The sequence below is a fragment of the Canis aureus genome, chromosome 5 (genome assembly GCF_053574225.1).
Source record: "Canis aureus isolate CA01 chromosome 5, VMU_Caureus_v.1.0, whole genome shotgun sequence".
Classification (NCBI taxonomy): domain Eukaryota; kingdom Metazoa; phylum Chordata; class Mammalia; order Carnivora; family Canidae; genus Canis; species Canis aureus.
This window is the reverse complement of record NC_135615.1, coordinates 76,538,321-76,558,106: the sequence shown is the minus strand read 5'-3', so window position 1 is coordinate 76,558,106 and position 19,786 is coordinate 76,538,321. Positions and strand designations below refer to the sequence as shown.

The following is a 19,786-nucleotide window of genomic DNA, read 5'->3' as shown; positions in this document are numbered from 1 at the left end:
AGTGCCCAGAACAGGAGAGGTCCAAGAAGGAGGTCCTACCACCAGTAGTCCTCCTTCGACACAGCATTCAGCCCACAAAACCTCACCTAACCAATTCTATGAAAGGCAAGGATTCCTCTACTATTGAGGACAAGATGGTTGGTCGTTTTTAGCTTTTTTTTTTTTTAATTTGTTTTTCAGTGTTTTAAATGACTCTAGTACCAGTCAGATTAACTTGCTCTTTTCCAAAATTAAAATACCTTTGTTCTCATTATAGGGGTGCCTGGCTGGCTCAGTTGGTAGAGCGTACAACTCTTGATCTTGGGGTTGTAAGTGCGATCCCCACATCGAGTGTAGAAATTAAGAAGAATAAAATCTTTTTTAAAAAGTTATTTTCATTATGAAAGTAGACTATAGTTGTTGAAAAAACTCAAAAGTGTGCCCAACAGAAGATTCCCATCTTTCTCCCACAATATAGCCTTAAACTTGCCTTCTGAGCAGAATGAGATAGATCTTTTAATTTTTCTCACAGGGGGCTCTTTGGAGTGGGTAAGAGAGCTATGGAGTCCCCTGCAAGTTTTCAGATGATAATCTGGGCTGGCCTTAGTTTAATAATGATTAGTTCAGTTTTCAACAAACACTTCATGGAATGTCACCTGTGTACTAGGTGTTGCTGATCTAAGATGGACAAAATAGCCTCTGACCTTAGGGAACTTATTTTTGTGTGAAGCACCCAAGGATTGCAATGTTAACCCCTAATGAACTTATACAGAATACTATTTTTTAGGACTGGTTAAAAACTTTCTTTTTAATCAGAATGACACATAATTTACTGATCAGAGAAGTATTCATATATTTTTTTTAATTTTTTTTTAGTATTCATATATTTAAGTGTCAGAGTTCTTTACTTTGCAGGTTAGCAAGCTTGACTCAGATGGAGCAGAGGAGTGGGGTGCATCCTCTCCAGTAATCCCTAGCAGCATGCATTGTTTCTTTTCAGTCTGGTTGTCGAGATCTCCCTAGGTAACACGCACAAAATGTTCCGTGTGCCCCAAGTATATGCCAGGCTAGTTAGTCAGCAATTCTGCTTCAAGAATCCTCCGGTTTTCCATTACACCAATGGTACGTTTTCAAAATGGAAGGAATTGAAAATGTAAAAGCATTTGCTGTGAGGAAGAGGCGGCTCTAGGACCAGGACCAGAAGCCAAGTCTCCTCAAACCCTGCGTCATGCCTTTTCTGTTACACCCCAGAAGTGAGGGGTCATTATGGACTTTTTAATCCACTGTCGATTATAACATCTGTATTGTGCTGTGCAGCAGAGATTTAAAGCTGGACAGGTTGGTCAGTGCACTTGATGAACAGCACGGTGGCAAGACAGAAGAATAAATTGGCTACCTACACCCTGAAAAGGGTCAGTTGCAGAGGGAGGGATACCAAGCTGAGTGGTGGGAATACAGTAGGGAGGGCTTCTCAGCACAGTGAGTGAATGAAAGCTCATTTGAAGAAACTATTCTCCCCTCCCACCCTTTGTCCGGACCTGGGATCTGGAAGGCTCTCTGGGCTTTCCCATATTGAGTGAGAGGGTGAGAGATCAGGCTAAGTACATCGCCAAGTTGCTGCTGGAGATTGGCTTAGGATCTAATGTGATCCAATCAAGCGAGATGTAATCAATGCTGATAATTTTAGTTTTCAACGGTTTCTTTGTTCTTTTATTAGTAATATAGTATTATTTAGTGCTTCTAGGATGATGTCTTGTGCTGGTCTGATTCAGCCCTTACTGCTTCAGGGAAACAGCCATTCATCTGTTCACTCAAGATGAATTTATTTGGTGCCTAGGTACCAGACACTGCTCTGGGGGAGAGCGAGACACAAGGCTATTATCTTGCCTCACGTAGCTAAGCTGTTTGACTTTTGACAAATCCCTGCCTCCCTCTGGCCCTCAATTCCTCGACCTACTCAGCGAGGTGCCCTCATGGTGAAGGTAAACCATTTAGACTCCGATGCCAGCTTCATCTCTTTCCTGTTGTGTGACCACAAGCGGGTTAATGTGGGCTCCCTGAGCCTGTTTCCTCATCTGTAAAATGGGGATAACTGAACCCGTCTCACCGGGTGGCACTGAGGGTGGAATACAGGGACCCGGCACCGGCGCTCGCGGCGCTCGGCCCCCGGTGGGCGGGTCGCGACCCGGGTGGGCGGGCCCCAGCCCCGCGGACAGGTGGGAGGCGGGGCGTGGCGAGGGTAGGACGGCGCCTGGCGCGGCAGCCGCATTCCGTCGGAACCCGACGGCGGAGAGGTTGGCTCGGCTGGGGCTCCGCGCCGAGGGCCGAAGCGGAGCCGCCCCCCCGGCCCGCGCGTCCCCGCCCACGCGGCTGCCGAGCCGGTGCTGGGAAGCCGGCCCCCCCGCACCCCCGCGCCGGGCCCTGGGGGCGTGGCCTGCAGCCGGCCGGCCGCCCCCTCCCCCTGCGCCCCCGCCCCCCCGCGCCGGGCCCTGGGGGCGTGGCCTGAGGCCGCCCCTCCCCCCGCCCGGGCCCTGGGGGCGTGGCCTGAGGCCGGCCGCCCCCCCTCCGCTCCCCCGCGCCCCGCGCCCCGCGCCCCGCCTCGCCCCGCCGCCGAGGCCCGGAAGGGGCCCGTCGCTTCCGTCTCCGCCGGGGATGCACGGAGGGCGGAGCCGCGGCCCGAGGACGCGACGCGAGCCCAGTTCCGGCGAGGAGGCCGCGCCAGTGACAGCGATGGCGGCGGAGTCGGCGCTCCAAGTTGTGGAGAAGCTGCAGGCGCGCCTGGCCGCGAACCCGGACCCCAAGAAGGTGAGCGGGTGCGCAGCGCCGAGCGGGGCGGGCGTTGGGCGCGGCGCGGCCCCGTAACGGTCGCGGGCCCGGGCGCGGCGCCTTCCCGGCCGGCCCGGGCCGCGGGGGCTCGGACCCGGAGCCAGGCCCCGCCGGGCTGCGGCCTGAGTCGGCGGGTTCGCGGCCGGGGGGCGGCGGCGGGCGGGGGCGGGGGGCGGGGGGCGCGCTCCGTGCGGACGCGGCGGGCCGGCGGGGCCCCGGGCGGCTGTTCCGGGGGCCGAGCCCGCGGGCGCCGATCCCCTCCGCGAAGTGTGGCCGCTTCCCCGGCGTCCCCGGGCGGGCGCTGGGGGACGAGGAGCCGCTTCTCCGCGGGCCCCGCGCCTCCGACGGCCGTTCCTGCGGCTCTCCGCTTGCTCTCAACGTGGACCCTTCCGCTTGCCCAGAAATGCCCCTCGCAGCAAAAGAGAATAGCCCTCCCGTCCCCTAGCCGGCCGGCACGCCCAAGAACTTAGGTTGCGATTGGAACACCCTCCCCCCACCCAAAAAAAGGTTAGAAGTTAGAGTCCGATTTCCTTCTGGCCTTGATAGGAAGGTAAGACCCACCTTTGCTCCTTGCTGTGAGTGATGGGCAACCATTTTTAATTGTGCTCCGCTAGTTTTCTGGGGTTTTTTGTTTGTTTTTTGTTTTTTTTAGCTGTTTTTGTTAGGTTAAATGCATTCCTTCCTCCCTCTCTCCCGACTTTGTTTTATCCAGCTTCTCGGTGTCTGGATGTTAGAATTTTTTTTTTTTTTAAGTGAAATACACTGATGAAAACACTTACGTGTCAGACGTTCTCAGTGTGCAGTTCCTAAGAGTTGGATCTCTGAGCCCCAGAGTGCGTTTTGAAGAGGAAGTAGTGGAGGGAGCCCGGCGAGATAAAGTGGTGGTGAGATTTGAGTTCTAATCCATTTACCAACCTTAGACGTTGGGGACTTATTTTGCTGAGTCTGTTTCCTCCCCTGCTTCTATCTAGGACCCAAGTCAGAGGGGAAAGGCCAGGCTCATAGGAAGTGCTCGGTAGATATTAATCGCCATTCTTTACAAGTCTTTTTTTTTTTTTTTAATGTGTTGTTTTTCTTTTTCTTTTTTCTTTTTCTTTTTTTTTTTTTTTTTTAATTTTTTTGAAGGGCTCCTTCCTCTTCACCTTGTTCCCAACCTGTCGTAGATAGGCTTTTTCCCTCCTACACAGCATCTCACCATCAGGCCACTTTTTTTTTTTTTTTCCTTCAAGATTTTATTTATTTATTCATGAGAGAGAGAGAGAGAGAGAGGGAGGGAGGCAGAGACGCAGAGACTTAGGGAGAGGGAGAAGCAGGCTCCATGCAGGGAGCCCGAAGTAGGCCTTGATCCCAGGTCTCCAGGATCACGCCCTGGGCTGAAGGCAGGCACTTAACCGCTGAGCCATCCAGGCATCCCTCATCAGGCCACTTTTTAACTCTTCTCATGCATAACTAGCTCAAAGAGCCACTTCTTCAGGAAGCCATTTTAGTTTTAAATCTGTGAAAACTTAAATGCTTTCCATTGTTCATATTATATCTCTCATTGCAGTTTCAGTACCTAGTGCCCAGACATATTTACAAGTTTCTTTTTACAATAACTCTTTGTGGACATCTAATAAATGGTCATTATTTCTGAGCACTAGCTGGTTTCCCTGAACACTGTAGGTTTCTGACTGATTTTTAAAATCTTAAAGCAGTATTATGTTACACCCTCCCCCCCTACCAGTTTGGTCTTTATCACTATGAGGTTGGGAAAAAAAAAAAAAAAAAAAGGCACCATGTAGTATCTGTAGTTATTTTTCCATTACAATTTGAATTTTGAAGTAGCTTTTCTAGTTGATATGCATGAAATTTCAAATTAGGAAAAGATCTGTAGGCATCTCATCCTACTTGAATTATTAGTGATTATTGTGAGTGTTTGGGTTCTCACTCCCAGACAGCAAGCCACCTTAAACCTCTGCTTTTGCATTGTGAAGATGAGAAAATATTGGGAGATCCTTTTTGCAAAGGGCACAATAGTTGGCGTTCAGAAGTGAGCTAACTGCAGAGAGAAAACTGCAAGCTGGCACACTGGCCTTCTCAACCTTCTGTTAACCCAACAAGCTCCCACAGGTTGTTCTTGAAGTTGCAAGATGATTATATAGCAGGATTGAATTTGCATTTAACTCATGATTTCAAACCATTATTAGCCAAAGGGTTGATTTCAGACCTATATTCATGGATTTCCTCACATTAAACGTCAGTGTTAAACTGTAACTTTGTTTTACCTCTAAGTCCATCAGTGCTCTGGACATACTTGGGGAAAAGATATTAGACTAGGGTTACTTGGCTTCTCCTATTTAATTGGAAACTAGTTTTCATGGGTGGTAAAGTTACTTGTTCTGTATTACATTTTGAGTGTGAAAACTACCAACAACCCAGTTGATAGCAAGTGGAGAACAAGCATGTCAACATTATGAACATCTTTTGCTCTTTGGGTTGAAGGAGTGTGCAAAGGACAACTGAGCTTCCTAAGCGTGTACCATGCAAATGTTTGGCATTTCTCAATAAGCTGTTATCAGTTCTTGCAAACTCTGCAGTTGGTCCCTTGGTTTGATAACAGCAAGTTTCCATGTACCCAAGGATGCCCAAAGTGCTTTTACCTTGTTTCTGCTTTGTACTTTCTTGAACCTCATTGAAAATAGAGGGGCTCTGAAGCCTTTTTTCTCTTATGTTTTGGTAAGTCTTATGTTTTGGAAATTTCCAGGATTTTAGTTTTGTCTGCTTTCAGGTCATCCCTGCTAACCTAGAGCAAAACAGAAAGGGAGCATTTACACTTCGAATTAGTGTTAGGCTTTGAGATGAACACTCTTTCTGTGACTTCTGGCCCCATCCTTGTATGTTAGCTTTGTAGAGGTCCTGGGACTCTGTTCCCATGGTGACCTCCTTTACTCTGTGCACTCTAAACTACCTAACAATGTAATACTGAGGAGGAGCTCTTCTGCTTTGTTTCTAGGCACATGAGCTCCTGTTCTGTTTTCTTAGGACAGTGGGGTTTTTTTGTTTGTTTGTTTTTTGTTTTGTTTTGTTTTTTAAGATTTTATTTTATTCGTGAGAGACCCACACACAGAGAGAGAAGCAGAGACACAGGCAGAGGAAGAAGCAGGCTCCATGCAGGGAGCCTGATGTGGGACTGGATTCCAGGTCTCCAGGATCAGGCCCTGGGCTGAAGGCAAGAGCTAAACCGCTGAGCCACCCGGGCTGCCCTCTAAGGACAGTGTTAATCGCGTTGGATGTTTCTCCTGTCTTTGTAGTTCATGCTATTGTAGACACACTTGACTTACTAGCTCATTAAAGCAAGTTACCTAACCTTACTGGGCTATTTCAGTGTCTAAAGTGGGGAGAAAAATATCCACTTAATAGAGTTAGTTAATGAGGTTGAAATAAAGTAACACATATAAGAACGTAGCATAGTCACAGACACATAGTAGATGATCAATAAATGCCTTCCAGGGAATGGCATTAGGGGAGACAACCAGCTTTTAGCCTTTACAATGATCCTAAATTTTCCTGTAAGAATAGGAATTGGCATTAATTTTTGTACCCATAGCTTGGGTGACAAGAAGCACACATAAATTTTATCTTGAGTTGGATGATGGTGGTGATCACATTTGAAGTGGAGGATAATTTTCATTCAACTATGAAGGTGAAAACTCCCTGGATACAGTACTTGGCTTCTCATTTCCCAGCCAAACAGGATTATCACTTGTGATCCAGTTGTTCTGCCTGGAGACGAAGTTCAGTAATTATTGAAGTAGAATGACCAGAAAAACATATTTGCTACTCCACTTAATAGCAGTATGGCATACTAATTATAGCTTGGCCTACACATGGAAAAAGAACAGATCTTGTTTTCTGGTGCTTGAATGTAAAAGTAGTCACAGTTATCTATTCTGAACTATTTGTACTTTGTACCATTCCTTGAATGGTAAGTATGTTTGTGTACACGTAAACATTTCCTGAAAAGCGGCATAGCCAACCATGACTTTGGGTAGAAATGGAGTAAGTAGGAATTAGTTGGGAGAATATCTGGTCCACAATCAAGGGTAGACATTTAAAGAGCTGTCAGTTGATGAATGAAATGATTAATAATAAACATTTTTTTAAAAAGCATATACTGGGCTTTTATGTTTCAGGCACAGTGGCCAAGGACTGCACACGATTTGTTTCTGTGAATCCTCACATCTTGTAAAGTTGTAAAGAGACAGGATCAGTTTCTATTTTGCAGATGAAGTAAGGTTCAAGCAGGTTAATGACTTGCATAAGATCACCCAGTAGGGTGATGACAGGACCAAACTGAAGCCTGTCTCTGACTCCAGAACTCTGTCTCAACAGCTCTGCTGTCCTGATTTTAACCTAGTTTTAGAACTACAGAAAGGAAATGTGGCCAAAACCAGATCACTTTCCTAATCTACCCCGACATTTTGCATTCACAGTTTGTACCAGCAAACCTCTGATTCTGGTGACTTGAAGTTAGTCTTGAAATCCCCACTTGTATCCAAAAAAAAAAAAAAAAAAACCCAATTCTTTTAAACTGTGACTCTTCCTGGAAGCATAATACTCTTTTCCTGGAGGAACCTCTTCTCCATTTTGCTTTCCTCTATGCTGGGTCCGTGAGTGATTTCCCTAAATTGGCACCTTTCTCAGAAGTTCTCTCAAAACTGGGGCAATGATAGTTGTTGATAACTTTTATTAGAGTTGGTAGGTTTGGTTCTCTTATGTCTTACGTCCCTTTGTGTTAAATGGTAGTTGAAAAGCAGGGAATCTAAAGCCACAGACCTGAGTATATGTGGCCCTATTTGCATCCTGGGGCAAGTAACTTTTCTGATTCTATCTTCATACTCATAAAATAGAGATAATAACCATGCTTATTACTGTACAACACACAGAACTCAGTAAGCACTTACCTATCATATTATTATTTGTTCCAGTGAGTGATCATGATTTTATAGAAATTAATGTTTATTTTATTCTCTCTGCAGCTCTTGAAATATTTGAAGAAACTCTCCACCTTGCCTATTACAGTAGACATTCTTGCGGTAAGAAGTGTTAGATATTATATAACTATATTCCATCTCCTTCCACTGGGAGAGACTGTACAATAAGATTAAAAGCATGGACTTTGAAAGTGAAAGAAGCTAGACACAAGGCCATGTATTGTATGGTTCTATTTATGTGAAATGTCCAGAATAGGCAGATCCATAGACAGAAGGTAGAGGATGGGGGAAATTGGGAGGAACAAGATTTCTCTTTAGGTTATGGAAATGTTCTGGAATAGTAATGACAGTTGTGCAGTATTGTGTCCTGGAAACCAATAAACTATATACTTTAAAATGTTTAGAATGAGCTTTGCACAGTGGCGGTATGGTAGCCAATGAGGTTTATCTGGTATGATTATTGCTAATTGAAAATAAAATGGTTAATATGGTGAATTTTGTTTTAAAAGTAAAAATAAATAAAAGAACATTGGGTCTGGCATCAACTAGTCCTAGATGCAAATCCAAATCTTTAAGCTGTTCCTTTGATGTAAAAGTGGACAGATTCCTGCCTCCACAGAGTTGTAAGGATTCACTGAGATATAGTATGTAAAGCTCTTAGCTCAGTGCCTGACACTTGCTGTAATCACTCTTGTTATTTATTGTTAAAGTTGTGGAAGTGTTTTAATATAACTGTTTTCCTCTTCTGAGTCTGGTATGCTTTGCTACTGTGTTTGCTACTGTGTGTCATTAGAGGTTTGAGGCATAGACACAAAGTAATTTTGTATTAAGACTTAAAGGTAGTTTTAGGAAGGAGTTTCTCAAAGAGGCTTCATTTCCTTAGAAAGTCGTGAACCTAGTTCTATAACTATCTAATAATTCTTTTGTCAAATCTGTAGGAGACCGGAGTTGGGAAAACAGTAAATAGCTTACGAAAACACGAGCACGTTGGAAGTTTTGCCAGGGACCTAGTGGCCCAGTGGAAGAAACTAGTTCCTGTGGAACGGTAAGAACATTACTCTGTAGATTTGTTCAAGTCCATGATTATACCTGGCACTTGGGATATTTACAGACAGATACATTTTCTTTATTATTCTTTCTCTGCCTTCTTACTTAAAATATTTATTTTGGGAGCGTTTGGGTGGCTCAGTCCATTAAGCTTTTGACTCTTGGTTTTGGCTCAGGTCATGGTCTCAGGGTCCTGGGGTCGAGCCCTGCATCAGGTTCTGTGTTCAGAGTGGAGTCTGGGGATCCCTGGGTGGCGCAGCAGTTTGGCGCCTGCCTTTGGCCCAGGGCGTGATCCTGGAGACCCGGGATCGAATCCCGCGTCGGGCTCCCTGCATGGGGCCTGCTTCTCCCTCTGCCTGTGTCTCTGCCTCTCTCTCTCTCTCTCTCTCTGTGACTATCATGAATAAATAAATAAAATCTTTAAAAAAAAAAAAAAAAGAGTGGAGTCTGCTGGCGATTTTCTCCCTTTGCTGCTGCTCCTCTGCTCGTGTCCTCTCACTCTCTCTAAAATAAATAAATAAAATCTTTAAAAATAAATAAAATATTTTGTCTTAATTATAAAAAATAACAGTGATCATTGTAAGATTTTAGAAAATATTAAAAATAGAAATGAAATAATCAAAATTTCTTGTAATTCTACCACCAAACATAAATATTATTAACATTTTGATAGTTTCTTTCTGCTCTTTTTATTTATTTTTTTAAGATTTTATTTATTTATTTGAGAACAAAAGAGCACTCTAGTGGGGGAAGCAGACTCCCTGCTGAGCAGGAAGCCTGATGTGGGGCTCCATCCCTGGACCCTGGGTTCATGACCTGAGCCAAAGGCAGACACTGAATCGACTGAGCCACTTGCACACCCCTGTGCTGAAAAATGTTTAAGCATTCTTCATGTCCTCAAGATACTTGATCTTTGTATTCTGCAGTTAAATGCATCATTTTCTGTTTATAGAATTATTTGAGTTTTCTCAATCTCAAACCTTAATTGAGTATCTTTGAGCAGGATCCATTCACTTTCTTCCCAAGACCTTGTTTCTAAGTCTGCATCCTTCCTTTTCATCTCTTTTTGTAAGTTCAGGTTCTGTGACTTTGTCCTCTGAACAAGGATTACACTGAGATTTATATCTGCTCTATCTGCTTTTTCTTGTATTGTAGAAACCCTGAGCCTGATGAGCAGGACTTTGAGAAGACCAATTCCCGAAAGCGCCCCAGAGATGCTGTTCAGAAGGAGGAGGAGATAGAGGGGGACTACCAGGAAAACTGGAAAGCCTCTAGTAGCCAATCCTATAGCCCTGATCATAGGCAGAAAAAACACAGAAAACTCTCGGAACCTGAGAGAACTCACAAAGTGTCTCATGTTCAAGAGAGGAGAGACGAGAGAAAGAGATGCCATAGAATCTCACCAGTTTATTCTTCAGACCATGAGTCTTCTGATTATGGCCACGTTCAGTCCCCTCCATCATCTGCCAGTCCCCATCAGGTGTCCATGGACCATTACAGATCCTTGGAGGAGGACCACGAGCCTTCTGTTCCACACCAGAAGCCCGGGAAAGGGCATGGTAATGCCGTTCAGGACAGACTAGCAGGCAGTCAGGACCGACATCTGGGGGACCCACAGGGGAAAGGGGCCTCGAGTCAACACAAGGAACACAGGTCGTCTTACAAGGAAAAACGTCCGGTGGATGCCAGGGGAGATGGGAAGTCGTCTTTGAGTAGAGAGAAATCCCACAAGGCCATCTCTAAAGAGGAAAACCGGAGACCACTGTCAGGGGACAGCACCAAGGAGAAGCTGCCCTCTAGTGGTGTCAGGAGAGAGAGGGAGAAAGAAGGCAGCAGCAAGAAGTCTCTGCCCTCCTCAGACGTGGCTCCAGACAACCACCTCAGAAGCAAGCCAAAGCACAAAGACCCAGAGAAAGCCAAATCGGACAAAAACAAGCAGAGCCTAGACAGCGCAGACATAGGAAAGGGGACAAGAGACAGGGTGTCAAACAACTTAAAGACTTCGGAAGGGAAAGTAAAGCCTTCTCACTCAGACAGAAAGTCAGTGGGCTCCCTCCCTAAAGTTGACGAAGCGGATATGGATGATGAATTTGAGCAGCCCACCATGTCTTTTGAGTCATACCTCAGCTATGACCAGCCCCGGAAGAAAAAGAAAAAGATGGTGAAAACTTCAGCCACGACTCTTGGAGAAAAAGGACTAAAAAAAAATGATCCGAAAAGCACTAATAAAAACTCGGATTCAGTTCAGAAATTACCTAAAGTGAATGAAAACAAGGCAGAGAAGCTTCAGCCAGCTGGATCTGATTTAGCCAAGCTGAAAAAGGTAAGCCCTTCAGCTGCTTGGTGACCTCCCAGCTGGAGCAGCTGACCCCGCAGAGCTCCTGGGACCTAGCCCGCCTCTTGTTTGGTGGGCTGGCTTTTATGTGGCCCGTGGAATTTCACTTTCCAGACCTCTCTAGCTGCCAGGGTAGCTAGCACCCAAAACGCCTAATTCCTGAGGTGTCCCATGGTGCCGAGCCCAACTGTGTGTATTTCCTGTCTTTGGTGGGGTGAGACCTGGCAGTCCCCTGCAGCCAGGTCTGCTTGTGAAACTGTGTGCCTAGTCACCACTCCCGGGAATGGGCCACAGGGCCAGAGGCTGCACTGGCACACAGGGCTATCTACTTACTGGTCTTGTCTCTGCAGGTCCCCGCTGATGCACTGCCAGTGCTGCCAGACCTCCCATTACCCATGATACAGGCCAATTACCGGCCACTTCCTACCCTGGAATTGATGTCCTCCTTCCCACCAAAGCGAAAAGGTAATTTTCTGCATCCTCTTTTAAATGGAAAAAAAGAAAGATTTTAACAATTTAATCATGACGTCGTAAGATTTTGGTGCACTTCCTAGCCTCCCAGGCTCTGGAGTTGAATGGCTTGAGTTTGAATCCCAGTTTTGGCTTCTACAAGTGAACTGGGGTAGTAATTTCCTTGGACTTCAGTTTTATGTTCTGTAAACTGGTATCTGCCTCACAAGTCTGTTTTATGTTCTGTAATAACTGGTATCTGCCTTACAAGTCTGTGAAGTGGATTAAAAGTGATAATGGTGGTAAAGCTCTTACCTCTGGGTTTTCCCACATAGTGTTTGGTAAATCTCAGCTGTTGCTGTTACTAGCTGCCCTTCATTGGATATGTTCTGCAGGAGCTTTTTATCTTAAAAACAAGCAAAAAACCAAGGTCTGGTCTTAATAACAGAAGAATCAGAAGCCACATAAATGTCCCTTGGCAAGAGAATCACCTAAACCATGGGTCATCTACCCAGTGGCCTCCTATATAGCTGTAAAAAATGCGGAAAGTCTGTGTCTGACATGGGATGATTTCTAAAATGTAATAAATGAAAGAACAATGATATTGGATGTTAGTAATTAGTGAAAAGGGAATAAAATACATACTGGCTTATATTTACACAGACTCAATGGAAAAATAGTAGTACCATTGCTTGCCCTTGAGAAAGGGCTCTGGGAGACTGAGGAGGGGGAGAGTAGGAGAGCGCTCCCTGCAGAGTGTAGTGCCCTCTGTAACATCCGGTCCTGTCTTCCCTGCCCTGTAGCGCTCTCTTCACCCCAGGAAGAGGAGGAAGCTGGATTTACTGGACGAAGAATGAATTCTAAGATGCAGGTGTATTCTGGCTCCAAATGCGCCTATCTCCCCAAAATGATGACCTTGCACCAGCAGTGCATCCGGGTACTTAAAAACAACATTGATTGTAAGTCACGTGCTTTTCTTCTGTTCCTACACATGTTGTGGCACTGGGACCTCACTACTGGGTGGCTTGGCCAGTACTCAACACTTTCACCTTTGATTCTCTGCAGCAATCTTTGAAGTGGGTGGTGTCCCGTTTTCTGTTCTTGAACCCGTTTTGGAGAGGTGTACTCCTGATCAGCTATACCGCATAGAGGAATACAATCACGTGAGTATCCTGTTTGGGTGCAGAGAAGGCCATTTTCTGGCTCATGTCTCCGGAAATAGCTTTGTTTCTAAATCTGCAGTGGCTGAAGGGCAGGCAGCAGTAGTCAGTTCACCGTTCTGGGCATGCTGGTTTGCCTACAGGCCTTTAAAAATGCATATTTTTAGCATCTGCTTCTGGCCTGAAGTCAGGGTGGGCTTCAAAGGGAGCAGGAAAGCACTGCCCACCCTTCTCTTGAGCTTATCTGGTCACAGAGGTTAAAGGAAAATTTTGGCAGCAAAGCCCCTGGGATCAGGGGCAGGGATAGAGCTTTGTGTTGACGCTCAGGTATCTGGTGAATATAAAAGAGCACAGGAGGACTTGGGTGGGTCAGTCAGTTGTCTGATTCTTTTTTTTTTTTTTTTAAGATTTTTAAAATTTATTTATTCATAAGAGTTCTAGAGAAAGAGGCAGAGACACAGGCAGAGGGAGAAGTAGACTCCCTGTGGGTACTTGGTCCCAGAACCCTGGGATCATGCCCTGAGCTGAAGGCAGACGTTCAACCACTGAGCCACCCAAGCATCCCAAGTGTGTGATTCTTGATTGCGGCTCAGATCATGATCTGCGGATTGTGAGGTGGAGCCCCGTGTTGGGCTCTGAGCTGGGCATGGAGCCTGCTTAAGATTTTCTCTTTCCTTCTTTAAAAAAATAAAAATAAAAAGAGCACAGATTGGTACATGTCTCCTAGAGACACCCAGGTCTGTCCAAATATCTTTCTTGTAAGCTGGGATATACAATCATTTGGTTGCATTAGTTAGCTGTCTCTGATTCTGAGGGATCATCATTAGGTGGTCCCCTTCCCTGGATATGACTTCATCCCAGTTCTGCCTGTCACTGGTTTCCTAAAGGAAAAGACTGACCTTCAACTATTTTCTGTTGTCTTCTCTCCTAACCGCACAACCCCCCTCCCCCAAAAGCAGGTAGTACAGTTAACATTTTTCTTTAATATTTTATTTATTAATGAGAGAGAGAGAAAGAGAGGGACAGAGACACAGGCAGAGGGAGAAGCAGGCTCCATGCAGGGAGCCCAACGTGGGACTTGATCCTGGGTCTCCAGGATCAGGCCCTGGGCTGAAGGCCAGGCCGCTGAGCCACCCGGGCCGCCCAAGCATTTTTTTAATATAGTGATTTTTTTTTTCTAGAACTGTGATATTTTAATATAATGTTATGACCACGAGGACCAAAAAACATTAGGAAAGTGTTCACCTTGAGGTGATTTAGGATAGAAAAGAGATATGTCAGAGTGCTTGCATATAAATGATGCCCTGGTTCTGATTTTAGGTATTAATTGAAGAAACAGATCAATTATGGAAAGTTCATTGTCACCGAGACTTTAAGGAAGAAAGGCCGGAAGAGTATGAGTCATGGCGGGAGATGTACCTGCGGCTTCAGGATGCCCGGGAGCAGCGGCTACGAGTACTGACAAAGAATATCAGATCTGCACATGCCAATAAGCCCAAAGGTAAAGGGGAGTTCGGGACTGGTGGGGGTGGGATGAACCTAGCAGGATGGGGGTGCCGTGCCCTGGTTGACAGCAGGTCCTTGGTGGGCCAGGCTGATAGTAGCCTCTAGCTTCTTAATATGTCTTGCTTTTGCAGAAGTGGGATAGGGATGAGGTGTTTCTTCTGTCACCACACATACTGTGTGTAGGGGTTTTCAGGGTTAATAATCCCCTGGCTTTGGGGGCACCTGAAAAGCCTTTATTTCTTAGTAGTGTAGACTATTAATATAACAGCATCTGCTCAGAGGCCAGTATTGATCTCTGTACTTCTCAACAGGCCGACAAGCAAAGATGGCCTTTGTCAACTCTGTGGCCAAACCGCCTCGTGATGTTCGAAGGAGACAGGAGAAGTTTGGAACTGGAGGAGCAGCTGTACCTGAGAAAATTAGGTAAGCTCTCTGTAATTTCGGGGCTTCTGTGTGCTCAGAGACAAGAGCCCCAGGAGCTTGTCATTCAGCCCAATGAGGCAGCCCAGGGGCAGGAAGCAACTCATTTTTGGGGTGAGAGCATGACCTTGCAGAGTGGATTCTGGAGTCTTACCTTGACCAGCTCAGCACATGACCCACCCCAAGCCTCCACTTCTGTGACTGCAGTGTAGGCCAATAATTATTCCTGCCTCTCAGAGGGGGTCAAGATGAAATGGAGAACAGGACCTGGCTTCTGGGAGACACTTCCTTGTGCTTTCCCTTTCTCCGTGTAATCAAACCATGCCCCTGGGAGTCCTGGCTGACTCAGTCATTGGAGCATGTGGCTCTGGAACTTGGGGGTTGTGAGTTTGAGTCCTACAGTGGGGGGTAGAGATTACTCTAAATATAAGATAAAGAATAAACCATGCTATTGTGATGACTTCATAAGCTCAGTCACATTAGCATCTTCAGAATACAAATTTACATCTGAAGGGTGAAGTTAGTTGAGATCCTTCATTCTGAAAAGCTAACCCTATCATCTCTGTGCTGTCACTAGAACCTGGGGTGCTAGGGTCTGCTGGGCAAAGCTACGAAACTGGGTCTTCCTCAGACAGGCCAGCCTCAGGCTGTTGGTGCTGAGGGCAGATTTCTCACACTCAGGACTAACCAGCTCGCTCTGTGTTGCAGGATTAAGCCAGCCCCGTACCCCACAGGAAACAGCCACGCTCCTTCTGGCAGTGGCAGCAGCAACAGCTTTAGCGCCAGCCCCGAGCAGCCTGCCTATGATGGCCCAAGCACCAGCGGTGCTCACTTGGCTCCCGTGCTCAGCACTGTTTCCTATGATCCTAGGAAACCGACTGTGAAGAGTAAGTAACTTGGGGTTTCATGCTCAGATACCTCAAAGCTAGTATTTGAAGCCTCTCATGTCCTTGCCACTGCATCATGTTCTTTGTACTAGATGAGGTACGTGTCCCGTGCTCTGCATGGAGCTGGTCTAAATGTTGGTGCCTCTTTCCCCCACTTTGTGCATGATGCACGAATATCTTTCCAATAATGATTGCAGTGAATATTCACTTTGGCACTCTGCTTTTTTTAAAAACCTAAATGTAAAACCTATTTCTTCAGGCAGTAACGTGGGGTTCATAACTATTACTATGAACTGCTAAATGACAGTCCATCTTGAGGGCTTATAACCTATAACCCCAGCTTCCAAGTATTAACTTTTTATATCTGTTTATTTTTTTATTTTGTTGAGTATATGTATTTTGTATTTTATTAAGTGTGTGTATTTTGTATTTTATTGACCATTGTGTATTTTATTTTGTATTTTATTAAGCATATTACCAGAGATTGTCCCCAGTTTTCTAAGGGGGCATCCTCCCCTAAAAGCAGGCTTCTGTACTCACTTCAGGGCCCATGAGCCAAAGCTCATGGCTTTGGCTGTGCTCAGGTTAATCATTCAAGAGGACAGGCTAGCCATCCTCAGGTGGTGTCTGCATTGAGCTTATCTTGGACCTCTTGCTGCCCTGGACAGATGGGAGTGAGAGGGGCTGCTTTTTGCTGGTTTGGAGATTGGCGAAACAGTTAAATCGTGGCTCAGGATGGCCGTTAGAGTCTGGCACATGGTGAATCCCAGTTCTCCCACCTACTGCACACCCAGGGGCAGATTGGCCAATCTCTCGTATGTTGGTGAGGTGGTCAGAATTAGAGCTGGGGGTGGTTATGGGCCCGGCCGGTGCTCCAGAAGCAGAGCTGTGGGCCGCTCTTCTGTTGTGGTGCTGGGAGATGACTACTGCTTGCACCCATCTGTCTGGTGGCGCAGAGCCAAGAGCAGCAAGGCTTGGCCTTGATTGTCAGCACTCACGGTGCGTGTGTAAACTGCCATGATCTGAAACAACTGCCTTATTTCTCTTCGTGCAGAAATTGCCCCAATGATGGCCAAGACGATTAAAGCTTTCAAGAACAGGTTCTCCCGACGATAAACTGAGGATTCGCCTTGGAGATGAAATTTGTGGGGAGGAGTACCAGGACAATGGGGTTGGGGAATGGAACTTCCAAAGGAGACCAGGATCCTTTGCTTGGAGGCAACTTTTTGGTCTTCAAGCCCTGCCCGGTCCGCAGGTGTTGCCCCTGTGAGCCTGTGCACCACGGCCACTGCCTCCCGGCCTGGAGAACACTTCAGAATTCTGAAGAAGATGTGAAGCCTTCAGTCTTACTGAGGATTTTAAGGTCAATTATACTTTTGTTGTTAATTAGCTTCTTTGTAAACTATAAGACATAGTTTTAATTAATAAATATTGCCCCCAGATTGTATTTATATTACCCCAGTATTTTTTTTCTTTTCTTTTCTTTTTTCTTTTTCTTTTTTCTTTTTTCTTTTTTTCTTTTCTTTTCTTTTCTTTTCTTTTCTTTTCTGTCCTCTACTATACACTTAGCCTTTTCTTTTTAGGGTCCTTTATTAAAGTTAGATAAAAACCTGGTGAAAGCCATTCACCTGTCCCAGTTCAGCTCTTCTGAGTAGTGGACTCTGGCCCAGAGGGAGGACTGGGTGTCCTCAGAGCCCATATGGTGCCTGCTGCACGCAGGGCGAGGAGTGAGTCCCAGGCTGACTGGCCTAGAGGGGTGCCTCAAAGTGGAAACAAAAAGTGTTCAAGGTAGACACCACCACCACCCCCAGCCTCTGAGGCCCTCCTCGGTGTTGCTTTGAGTTCCTATGCAGGTGCATCTCTTTCTTCCTCATTAAATAGTATTTATTAAAGGAGGTTATTTGTAAAGGTCTGGAGTCTTTTCCCCATCCTTTTTGCCAATTCCCACTTTTTTGAGGCTCACTAGAGGACACAAAACCTTGGGGGATCGATTTGCACGGAACCCCAGCATTTTTACGATTTACAATTTCTGATTCAAAACTTTAGGGTTGTTTTTTTTTTTTTTTTTCCTCCTCCCCTACTTTTCCTTCTCCCCACTAGCAGGGGGAGAAGACGTGAAAACATGGCAGGGCTTTTTGTGCCCCCCACCCCCCATATGACTTTAGAGTTTAAAAAGCCAGCACTTTAATCTCGTTCCCTGTGAACTGCTAATAGAAGTGAGTGGTTCTAAAAAGTTGTAATGCTGTGTTAGAAATTGGTTTTGTTTTGCCTTTCTTGAAAAGGTAAGATCATGTGATTGGAAGAGCACAAGAATTTGCTGTTTGCAGAGAACGTTGCAGCTGAAGCACTCTGGTTTGGGAGTGTTTAAGCCAGAATTTGGAGGGAACGGCCAACTTACGGGAAGTGTCTGAGCTGTAGTATCAGGATGGGGGAGAACCGCGAGGACACCCATTAGGTTTGGGAAGGGAGGATCTCACTTTCAAGCTGACATAGGAGCACAGTCAGCACTTAGGAGGACAGTGTCAGTACCCTTTGTGGCTGTTGAAGAGCACTGATCTAGTAGGAACCCACTTGGTTGTGACCTAGGGGGCAGTTGATGCTATAAATTGGAGGGACCCGTCCTTAAGTTACCCAAGAGGTAGACTAAGGGCGTGGTTAATAGGACAGCCTCAGGAGTTCGACAAGCTCCCTCAAAGCCCAGAATATGGAGTCCACTGCTTTGAACCATCCTGGAGACCTCAGGCTAACTTTGAAGATTCCAGAACAAGCAGAGACTCTGTGTGGCAAAAGCGTTGTGCGGTGTGCATTGCTGTGCAGGGTGCCTGTTGCAACAGGACACAAGTATTTGCAGTGTTTCCATTTGCTGTGTTTTTGAACTGGGTAAAACATTATTTCTCTTGATCGTCTGTCTTACCATTCCACCCCTAGTCCTGGCCTGCTCCCCAAATCTGGTATCAGGAAGCCTCTTCCCTAAAGCCAATTGAACATCTGGGTCAGGTGCCAGACAGCTGTTGCCTGGAATAATTTCCTATAGGTGTCCACCAGCTGGAATTCGTCTCTTAGCTGTGTGTTCAAGTCTTTGTCATTAAAACCAGTTTTCCATATCGCAGATTCAGTTGTGTATGATTTAATTTCCTTTGTTAGGAATTTTTAGGCAGGGAGGGAAAGAAGGACACATTTGTTCATGCCAACATCACCACCCATTTCCAGCACATACAGATTCTCGATCAGCCCTGTTTGCATAGAGCCAGATCTTTCCCTCCTCCCCCTCCAAGAGTGTCTGCATCAGGGACGTGACTTGGTGAGAAGAGTACGGAGGGAAGAGGAAAAGCTGAATTTCTGAACAACCTTCTCACCCGGTTATTGAAATGGCTGCAGAGCAGACACAGAGGATGATGTCGAACCTTTGGTCTCATTTGTGAAAACGTGTGCAATTTTTTTTTCCTGTGCTACACTACATACAAATCACCAAATTACAAATTAACCTTTTGTGATCCTTGGTGTAATGAGCAGTTTCTTTGGGGCTTTCTCTTTCCGGGAAGTGGGAGGGAAAGGAGCAAGGTATCATCCTGCTCTCCATTTGTATTTTGGTCCCAAAATGTAAATACAATTTTCTATGTTACTTTTTTGTGGTAACTACCAAGATGAATATTTTAATTAGATAAGTTATATGAAAAGGAAGGAAAATTCCATGTCTAAATAAAAAACAAAAAACTGTCATGTACCGTGGTCGTCTTTCCTTTCTCTTTTGATGTGTCTGAGAGTGGCCGTTGGTCACTAAGTGTCTGTGAGGCAGAGAGCCTAATCCCCTCACTGGGCTTCGGAAAGGACGCTGGATTTCTGTCTGTAGCCAAGTGGGACTGGTGGATGTGGGAATTCGGGGGGAAGTAGCCCTTGAGCAAAGGGAGGAAGGTCCAGTGAAAATGGGTACCTCCTGGAACTGAGATGTTAACCCCCTGTCACAGCCAGACACTGGGACTCAAGGGTGAAATCATACAGCCAACCTGCTGCAAAGGGAGGGTGTGGGACCCAGGTTCTCTGTTGCAAAGTGTGTGCCACTCCACCTGTCAGTCCCTGGGGCTGTGGGTGAAGGACCCACGTAGATCTCCTCAGGCTTACACTGACTTCCCAACGAGAGCATAATGACAACTCTTGCAGAAGGGTCACATCAGCAAGAGCTTAAGGACCTGCCACATTGGCCTC

At 45.9% G+C, this 19,786-nt stretch overlaps 1 protein-coding gene across 2 annotated transcripts; it reads left to right on the top strand.

Annotated features, from left to right (window-relative positions):
- The first annotated feature begins 2,625 nt into the window (after positions 1-2,625).
- On the top strand, positions 2,626-19,303 carry ELOA (elongin A). Of its 2 annotated transcripts, XR_013380570.1 has the most exons (12): positions 2,626-2,784; positions 7,824-7,880; positions 8,717-8,823; positions 9,981-11,148; positions 11,511-11,625; positions 12,414-12,569; positions 12,676-12,773; positions 14,091-14,271; positions 14,588-14,699; positions 15,405-15,583; positions 16,638-16,946; positions 17,866-19,303. XR_013380570.1 is itself a non-coding variant. In XM_077899158.1 (11 exons), exons 1-11 carry the CDS (start codon positions 2,632-2,634, stop codon positions 16,697-16,699), a joined length of 2,388 nt encoding a protein of 795 aa, XP_077755284.1. In that variant the 5' UTR covers positions 2,626-2,631; the 3' UTR covers positions 16,700-19,303. The 2 variants fall into 2 exon arrangements, 1 of the variants encoding a protein (XP_077755284.1); XM_077899158.1 differs by having other exon boundaries at positions 16,638-19,303.
- Positions 19,304-19,786: the final 483 nt, after the last annotated feature.

Excerpts from the sequence above, each read along its gene's own strand:
- ELOA (XM_077899158.1), top strand. The coding sequence starts at position 2,632 with ATGCACGGAGGGCGGAGCCGCGGCCCGAGGACGCGACGCGAGCCCAGT. Across the intron at positions 8,824-9,980 it reads AAACTAGTTCCTGTGGAACG|AAACCCTGAGCCTGATGAGC; the intron begins GTAAGAACATTA and ends CTTGTATTGTAG. Across the intron at positions 11,626-12,413 it reads CTTCCCACCAAAGCGAAAAG|CGCTCTCTTCACCCCAGGAA; the intron begins GTAATTTTCTGC and ends CCTGCCCTGTAG.